The sequence below is a fragment of the Pseudophryne corroboree genome, chromosome 4, assembly GCF_028390025.1.
Source record: "Pseudophryne corroboree isolate aPseCor3 chromosome 4, aPseCor3.hap2, whole genome shotgun sequence".
In the NCBI taxonomy this organism is placed as follows: domain Eukaryota; kingdom Metazoa; phylum Chordata; class Amphibia; order Anura; family Myobatrachidae; genus Pseudophryne; species Pseudophryne corroboree.
In genome coordinates this window covers 46,127,753-46,137,721 of record NC_086447.1, presented here as the reverse complement: position 1 = coordinate 46,137,721, position 9,969 = coordinate 46,127,753, and the positions used below count along the sequence as shown (strand labels likewise).

The 9,969-nt window shown below is 40.3% G+C and overlaps 1 protein-coding gene across 1 annotated transcript; it reads right to left on the bottom strand.

The window, feature by feature from the left end:
• Window positions 1-2,069: 2,069 nt before the first annotated feature.
• On the bottom strand, window positions 2,070-2,876 carry LOC134910811 (taste receptor type 2 member 50-like). Its single transcript, XM_063919195.1, has one exon. The coding sequence runs from the start codon at window positions 2,874-2,876 to the stop codon at window positions 2,070-2,072; it is 807 nt and encodes a 268-aa protein (XP_063775265.1).
• Window positions 2,877-9,969: the final 7,093 nt, after the last annotated feature.

Sequence of the window (9,969 nt, the reverse complement as noted above, 5' to 3'; positions counted from 1 at the left end):
TGCATTGCGCTGTTTGTGAAAAAGATCTACATAAACAACCTATTAGAATAGAAACCAATGTGCCTTTACCAAAGTCAGATCACACACAAATCCTATTTACTGTAGAGTGATGCTGACATGGAATAATGCAGTTATTATACACAAGAGTCAGGTTACAGAGAGTCACCAAGATTCCAGGACTTACAGCACTTAGGCAGGTATTCAATTATTCCCTATACCCAGCACTTATCAGAGTTCGGTTCGCCTGCATGGTGAATCCAAAACTGCAGTAAGTGCCCTTTTTCCACAATAAGTGCCACAAAAGTACATACTGTAGGTCTGCGACTTATCATGGGACCTATGTATTTTCACATTAAAATTGGGGGGTTTTCGTGCAGGATAATTGATAATCTCTGAGGAAGCCGCTGAACTTGTAAAAGGCGGAGAAACGTGTAAGAGGTTTTCATATCTTGTCCGGTACCGGTCTGAAGTTTCATCTACCTGCAGGCATTTTAACCACTGTTTGGACACTGTTTGGATACTCCAGATATGGCACCTTCAATGGGATAATCTAAGCACCAGGATACCATTACTTTGGACCAAAGGATCAAGCAGGTTTTTTATCCACTTAATAGTGAGGACCACTGTTATTGTCTTAAAGCTAAAACTATATAAGAAACAGCATGCTGCACTAACCACTAACACTATTTTGGACGGCTGTTGCAACTAACCAGTCACTATCAGTGGCACTAATTACTGCTCTGCAAATTACTTTATAACTTTAAAGAGTCAAGAGACTAATTAATCAGCTGAGCTTGAAAAACTTGCGTACTAATTATTACCAATAAGGCTTGGAACTAGATTGCATTCCTTTTAATGCTTTGCAGGACTGACCGATACGTATGATGAGATTTGTTATTAACAATTATTTAATTTTCTAAATTGTATTAATAAAGGTACATATCTTTTTAATACGCACTGTTATTTGTGTATATAATTGAATAGGGGTGATAAAAAATTCCACGAAAACCCCCTAATTTTCACAGCCACAGTACTATTGCAGCAGAATGAATACCACCCTTAGGGATTTTATACTTTTGGAAAGGTTTACATAGTGTTGACTCCATGCACAACAGTTTATATAATGTTTAAAAATGTACATGATGAGGGTTGGGTAGATCTTCGTAGACTTCCTATATTTTTTCTAATTCTAAAGATCAGCTTCTTAGTAATGATCCGCTTGTGTTAGTATCCAATATCATTGTATATGAGAATGTGTACTTACCAATTCTGGAATGTAGTTGTGAAAATCAATTTCAAGTCATCATTGAAATTGGCTTGTTGCTCTTTATTCCAGAGCAAAAGATTTGTCTGAAACAGCTCTCCCACCACCAGTCAGACATCAATCCGTACATCCCCAACTTCACACTCTGCAGTGTTAGATGTCTCTTTTTCCATTCTTCAGGAATTCAGCATCTACTTAGAATTTCTTTCTCCAAATCAATGTTCCAAGTAGAAACACAGAATAAAATCTCTGAGATAATTCAGCCCCACGGGTCTTTCCAACAGAAGATTCACATTAATTTGATGCTGATGAGTTCAGTTCTGCCATATGCAGTTTAGGCATGATTACTAAGATTCTTTGTGTTTAGTCTTTAATACCAAAGTCATATTATCAAATTAAATCCACTTCTAGAGTATTTATTCCCACTTACTGACAAACAAGAGGGGCATCTGTGTACTGACCATATTGAAGAACCCATCTCCTCTAGACAGTAGGATCTCATGTAACATTTATGTACTAATAGATCTTTAAGTCTATGAAGCAGCTATCCAGGAAAGTCATTGTATGTACAATATCTTACAAATCTCAGTAAAATCACAATAATCATGTACTTTTATAGACCTTTTAAAAAACATTTTAATAACTGTCTCCATCTGATCTCCGGGTTTGAGATAATAACTTCAATCAAACAAGCAGTTGGATACATGTTGCACAATCTCAAAAAAATGATTCCTTAGCCTGGCAGTTACATGGATCAAGTAGATAGAATGCATAGTTGGAAAAACATTCAATATAAACTTAGTTCCTAAATGAGCAAGTGATCCCTGATAGAACCATAGCAGAGCAAGTGATCCCTGATAGCGATGACACAAAGGCCATAGGTAAGAAACGAAAAAGCTGAGAACGTTATATTCTTGTAATAAGTGTCCTGTTGTCCTGTTACAGTTATGTCACATCTGATTCTATAAATGTGATGACACAAAGAGGAAATAAGAAGGACTGATGATATGAAGAACATGAGAAACAGGACAATATCCCACAATAAGAATATAAAAAATGCTTTATCGTTTATTTCCCAGTTATTTGATTTGTTTGCTGAATTCTCTGGGATTTCAATTGCAAAGATCAAAAAATTGAATGAACTGTAACAAATGGGCACCAGCACACAAGCAATGATCAGATGGGCGACCTTCCGCACTATAACAATCTTCAGACGTAGGAAGAAGACATTGTGGAAGTTGCAGATCTTCAGGCAGAAGACAACAGAGAGAAGGTTTGCTAACCAGATGCCGGCATAGAAGGAAACTGCAATAATATAATACATAATTATGTTATGTACAATACTAACAACTATAAAGACATTTTGAAGAAAGATGTCCAACAGGCAGGCAGAATGATAGAACACCCTTGTGACTGTGAGGGAGGTGAGAATCTGGTCAGTAGAGGTCACCGGTCTTCCTTTCCTCCAGTCAGTGACATTCACAGCAACAATAAATCCATTTATCATTAGTCCTGCTGTGAATGTAATTCCTGCTGCAACATGAATAACCAAGTGCTGTATGTTATATTCTTCCCCCATAGTGCTGTTCATGTCTTCAGTCATAGGAGTCATTCAGCCAAGTGAGAGGTAATACAGGTAATTGCTGAGTTACAGGATGTTCCCTTTATATCTCTGTGTAATGTAAATGATAATGCAAAGCATTACTGCTGTTCCTGATTATACAAATAAGGAAGCCGTGTGTATATTGCTAAGTGTTCCTCTGAAGATGTTATCATAAGCTTAATGTCACAATAAACATTTACATTTATTTGCACTATAGTTATGGTCTATATAAACATAAATATTACACACAGTCATATAATATTTGCAATGCTGGCAATAAATATTATGGTAACAGGTCATCTGTGTTGATATTTACCAGCAAGGAAGAAAACACATTTTGTTTCCCCCAGCACCCTGAATGATAGCAGTTACTGCTATCATTCAGGGTGCTGGGGGGGGAACAAAATGTGTTTTCTTTCTTGCTTAGAAATACCCCTCCCTTTCAAACACCTGAATGAGATCACTAAGCTAATTGAGCATCCACCACTATATTTGCTTGATATTTACCTGTAAGGAAAAGTCAGGGATAGTTGAAATTGGACTTCCCAGACCTTCTCTTTTATACATTCCCCCAGCTCCCCTAACATACTCTTAAAAGAGCTGTGAAAATTTTTAAATGAGCCAAATTTTTTCACAGGTTCCATTATTAATTTATAGCGCTCTTTCTTATTTTATATATACACATCATGAATAGGTTTCTCTGTGTACAAACAGATGTACATGTACATGTAGGTAGGATTGCTTCATAAGAACATCTCATCAACATGCATAGATAAGAGATATCCAAAACCTAACATGGTACAGCTGGAGCCATCTACATTTTGGCCTTTAATAGGATTAATTGAGTCGGACTTAATCCCCTGCTGTAATGACTTAATCCCTTGATGTATTTTTCTCCCTGTATTGTTTTGCATCTAAGAACAATAGATGAAGGGTTTATGCTAATAAAGCTTGGTGTGCCTAGGCGCAGCAGAGAAGCCAAGATGAGCGTGGCTTCATCTGTATCTTTAAAACAAGTTTTATTCTAATAAACAAGAAATAGATAAACAGCATTGGTAACAATTTGGAACTGTACCAGAAAGCAGCATTAGAGAAACTGAAAACAAATAGTTTGGGGCTCTAGAGCCTTCTCCTTACACTTGCTATGTTCAATAATCTGGATATAATCCTTGCATTTTACACCTTCACAGTGTAGTTTTCCAATGCGCTTCATGAGTGACTCTTCCTCAGGACAGTGTGGATAAGTGTAGAAGATGATGCTCTTATATACACCCAATGTTAATCCCTTCTGGTTCACAAAGGCGGAAATGGAAGTACATTAGTAATGTAGAAAGGGGTTCCGGTATGAATGGTCGACCATGTTATGGTCGACAGTCATTAGGTCAACCACTATTGGTCGACATTGACATGGTCGACATGGACACATGGTTGACACATGAAAATGGTCGACACATGAAAGGTCGACACATGAAAAGGTCGACATGAGTTTTTTAACTTTTTTTGTGTAGTTTTTTTGCGTAAAGTGACTGGGAACCCCAATTAGTGCACCGCGTCCCCTCGCATGGCTCGCTTCGCTCGCCATGCTTCGGGCATGGTGCCTTCGCTTCGCTCGGCACAGATTACCGTTCCAATCGTAGTCCACATGGATCGTAAAGTATGGAAAAGTTCCCCAAAAGAAAAAAAAGTTAAAAAACTCATGTCGACCTTTTCATCTGTCGACCTTTCATGTGTCGACCATTTTCATGTGTCGACCATGTGTCCATGTCAACCATGTCAATGTCGACCAATAGTGGTCGACCTAATGACTGTCGGCCATAACATGGTCGACCATCTGAACGGATACCGTAGAAAGGTTGCAATATATAAACAAATATGTAGTAGTATATTATGTTTTAAAGAGAGGCCCAAAGTGTCCAGTTGCAGGTCATAACAAGATAATTAAATATTATTCTCTATTTCACTTAAACCATGATTCTCACACTGGAGATCCGGAAGCATGTTCCATGTTGGCAATTTCCAGGTTCTTGCCGGTGAAATGCATGATGAACTTCTTACAAAATTGAAGTAATGTTAATTCTGTTTCTGTTTACCTCTCACTAATTTATTTCTCACCATGTTACCGCTCACTATTTTGCAACTGCTGTTTTTCAGCAGCCTCTCTCACTAACCTAAATATCTTCACTTTTTTCACTATATATTTTTCACTCAAGTGTTGCCCTGAGGTCGCTCGGCTGCTTGGGTTTGGGGTGTCCCTTTCCCTGGACTTGTAACCCCTAATATGTTAGGGACTTGCCCGATTAATAAGGTCACCTGGAATTGGTGGACAAGCCATTATTTATGGCCATAACTATGCGAAGAACCTAGCTCAAAATGCAATATTTTATTGCAATGATTATTATTAATTAATTGGTAATGTTTGAATTGTGCACCTGCAACCTTGTCTTAGTATGTAGTTTAATATATGTAGCACTGACTGGGAACTTGTAGTTCATAGGCATTTACATTTACCCACATGAATAAGTTTGTGTAACTTGGACAAACTTGGTGCCCATTGCTGTCCCAATGTTTTGAAGAAAATTTTCACCTCCGAAGAATAGGTTACCGTTTTGAAGAATGATCTCTACACTCTCTAAAATGAACTCAATCTTTTCCATTCCACAATTATCTGCTCATGCCTGGGTGCTTTATACATTTTTAGATCTTTTTTTCTACTAACTCTGCCTAAACCTCTGACTTTGGTGAAACCACTCTATTTAACTTTTCTTGAAATTTCCTCCATTGTCTGAACTTTTGTACCCATGTACAGAAGACCTGGTGGCACACACTACTAGTTCTAAGTAAAAATGGGACTGCTACAGGTGTGGATCGTGATTAGCCTGGGTTCAGAAAATGGTTAGAAGGTCCGACTTTATAGTTATAGTTATTGGAAGGTCTGGGCAGTATTATCATTTTGTTTTTCAAAAATGTTTTTATTGCAGTCACACAAAGTTTACATTAAATAACAAAGTACCTTCATGTCAGTGTAAATATGACAAAAAAAGGTAAACCAAGATACAGTAAGTCCTCAAAATATTCCAGTTTCATCTAGGTGTCTGGCACTTACCGTATTTCCAGTTCATGTTGACGGACCAAAGACTTCAACTACCCTTTCACATTTTCCAGCCATTGTAAGTAAATAGTGTATAATGACAACTTGAGAAAGAAAGAAAGAAAGAAAGAAAGAAAGAAAGAAAGAAAGAAAGAAAGAAAGAAAGAAAGAAAGAAAGAAAGAAAGAAAGAAGAGATATGGGTCATGCACGCCCAGGCTCCACACCTTCATTACTTCTAGTGGAAACAATTGGGGGTCTTGTAGAAATAGTCTGGTTTCATACTATTGGGTTGATTTGAAACATTGTTATATTTGCCTGTTATTTTCATCTTCCAATGTATCAATAAATCTTTCCCAAATTGCAAAAAAAAAAAAATGTTCCTTATGAAGGGACAATTCTATCCAATCAATCCTCAAAATGTAAAATATTTTTTCTTTAAAGATGGTTAAGGAGAGGCTCTTAGAGTGGATCCACTGTTGAAGAATGCATTTCTTGGCTACGGCAGAAAGAATCAACAGTATTTTTTTTTCAACTCTTAGAGATTGTAGTAGTCCCTGGGAGATGCAAATCATTTTACATTAATCCAAAATGTCTTTATTACACTACAATCCCACAGACAATGATATAAGGATGCCTCAAGTTGAGCACATTTAGAGCATGCAGAAGAATCTGCAAGACCAATAAGGTAACAATGTTGGGGGGAAAAGTAACTTCTATAAAATAATCTATAGAACATCTATCTGTAGGTTGTGGCAGAGACAGTTTGATGGGAATATTGAAGAATGTGCAATATAACAGCCTCTGTTATATCCAGAAAGTGTGTCTGCCTTTGTTAAACAAGGTGTTCGCAATATGCAATAGAAAAGAGTAACAGCTCTATAGGAATAGCCCTCAGACAGAAAAGCAGCATCCAACTGGTTGTCACAATCCTCGGAGCACAGAAAAAATAGAACCTTGGTTGTGTAGTGCTGTGCCAGTAGGAAGGCCAAGTCACAAGTCTGGAGGAAATCAAAGCATGTACGTGCCTCTACAAGTATTATCAGTTTTAATAATAGAGATTAATAGTTGACTAAAGAAACCACTTCAACTAGACAATTAAAGCAAATGCTCTTTGCAACATAGTCTTTCCTAATATATTTATATGCCAATTATTCAACCTTATGCGAGTACATTTATGTGAGTACTCATATTGATAGAAAAAATAGTTATTTTAAGGGTAGAACACTATGAATGCATGTACTCATAGAAGTATGGTCAATTTGTGCAAGTTGAACATTCAACATTTTGATCTGAGCTTAAATTCTAAAGGAGGAAGTCTGGCTCACATTGTCACACTCCGGACATTTAAAACCACTTTCTTACCTATGCGGTGTCTGTCCTGGCAGAGGTCCGTGTGCACTGTGTCCACACATTGCTCCCAAAGATCTGCCGGCGCTGATCCCGCATGAGGTCTCCTGCAGCAGCCGCTGTCTCTGTGTATAGCGCTTCACATCATTGTTTCAGTGTTCATTCTCCATTATGCTCACTTCCTAGTTTTTGGGCCTAATCAGAGTTTCCTTCCAAGTCTGGACATGGGTGATGCCATCTTGGATTCCATCAGCTGATCCTCCATTGCCCAATCCTGGAGCTCCTTTCGTCAGCTGACCACAGCATCCAATGAATCCACTCTCTAAGGTATAAAGGGAACTTCCTGGGATTAACAAATCGTTCAGTACCACAGTCTCTGCTCACGAAGTAACAGCTCTGTGCTGAGCTCCTTCATTCCAGTGACTTTGTTATGATCCAGTTCCAGTCTGGGGACTCTGCATTGCTCTGATCTAGTTCCAGTCTGGTATCTTCAAGGACTTCCAGTGTCAAGATTCTGGATCCAGCCCGGCCAGCACTCCAGTCCATTCCAGTTCAATTCCGATCTCTATTGCTATGTGAACTTTTTCATCTCTTCAGGGCTTCCAGTGTTAATATTCCAGATCCAGCCTGGTCAGCACTCCAGTCCACTCCGGTTCCATTTCGGTCACCATTCCGGTTTCATTTAGGTCACCATTTCGGTTCCTTTCCAGTTGCTAACCTGGTATTGTTATTCAACATACATAATCTGCAGTGATCCACAGACTTTGTTTTATTCTTATTATATCTGCTTCTGGGCTTATCACGGCTTGAACACCAACGATTCTTCTAAGTACATATATCAACATCCATGCACCATACCTGGTTAAAGCCTCCTAGCTTCATTCAAACTCCCTCTGTGTCAGCTACACCCACAAATGCATGCCCAAGCCAAACCCAACCCTCAGGCGTGACACACATCATGGACTTCAAGCTTCACACCATCTGCTGTATCTCAAGTGCAAATGCCAGCACAACAGTAAAACTGGAGCTGATCAAAGGAATATTCCCTATGTTTCTTTTGCCTCTGGATGTTGAGACTTACTGTAGTTACAATCCCTTCCAATCAACCAGATTGTCCATTAAGAGTCTGCTCATTTTCAGCTCATTAGCCAAGTAAGCTTCTACAGCTGACCGTCTCCATTGTCTAGCCTTTTTTAATCTACTGGGTGGGGTTTCTCCCAATAAGATATCTACTGTATATTGAACTGAACCACAGAGAGCTGCCCATTGTCTTCCTGATCTTTGCCCATTTAATTGGACCCCTAGCTGCTGCTTCAGGACTGACTGCTGCTGCTTCAGCAGCCTCTCTCCCCCAACCAAGGCCGGTTCTAGACATGTGGCTCCCGGGGTGAACGTTCCCTTTGGCGACCCCCCATTCAAAACAGGGACAGTGGCCACAGAATAGTACCAATTCACATTACACCGCACAGTAGTGTCCATCAGTCACATTACACCACACAGTAGTACCCCTTAGACACATTATGCCAAGTTAAAGCCCCTTACATGCATTACATCACAGTAGAGCATAGCCCCTTACACACATTGCACCAGGTAGAGCCCTTTACACATGTTATGCCAGGTAGAGCCCCCTACACACGTTATGCCCGATAGAGCCCCTTATACACATTATGCTTGGTAGAGCCTCTTATACACATTGCTCCAGGCAGAGCTCCTTACACACATTATACCAGGTAGAGCCTCTTATGCACATTGCCCCAGGTAGAGCCCCTTACATACAATACACCAGGTAGAGCCTCTTATACACATTTTGCCAGGTAGAGCTCCTTTATAGAGAGTGAGACAGAGAGAGAGAGAGAGAAAGAGATAGAGAGTGTGTGCATCTTCTGCCCTGCTGCCTGTCCCCGACCCATCACTAACCAGCTCTCTGGTCTCCAAGCTCCCAACCAGTTCATACCTCACTTCCCTGAGGTCAGTAACTGGGAGCAGACAGCAGAAGGCAGCCAGTGCTTTGCGGGCATAGGCATGGCTTTGGCAGCTGGGGCTAAAGTCAGAAGGGAGTCGGGCAGCAGGAGGCAGCCAGTGCTGTGCGGGCACCGGCATGGCACTTGTGGGGTGACTGTAGATGCACTGTCAGGCCACAGTGCCCTGGGCGGCCACCCTGCTAGCCCACACCTAGAACTGCCACTGCCCACAGCACATGCTGCTGTGTGCTTGGCTAGGGAGATAGGCAGCGGCAGTCAGCCACTCTCCAATGTACTGTGGGGAGGCGATCGCACCTTCAATGTACTGTGGGGAGGCGATCGCACCTGCCCCCTGCCACCCACCAAATGTGATATAGGCTCCCCGTGCTACCCCCCTGCCGTTGCATGCGCCCGCTCAAGGCTGCACATTAAACATTTTTTCCTTATTTTGTAAGAAAGGGGCTTGGCCACATCTCCCCCATAGGTCACAACCCTTCCCATTACGTTGGCCCTGCAGAGCTAATGGCACCCCTACACACCATTATCACAATGGCAATTGTAATTTATGTAGCTCCAAAATTGTATAAGTTATTGTATCTAAAAGTGTCTGGCTGCATCAAGATAACCAAATATAAACAATGTTACTATTAGCTTTTAGCGACAATGTTTTTCCTTGATAAAACAAGCGACATAGAATTTGCCAAT

Coding starts and splice junctions, on each gene's coding strand:
- LOC134910811 (XM_063919195.1), bottom strand. CDS start 2,876: ATGACTCCTATGACTGAAGACATGAACAGCACTATGGGGGAAGAATAT.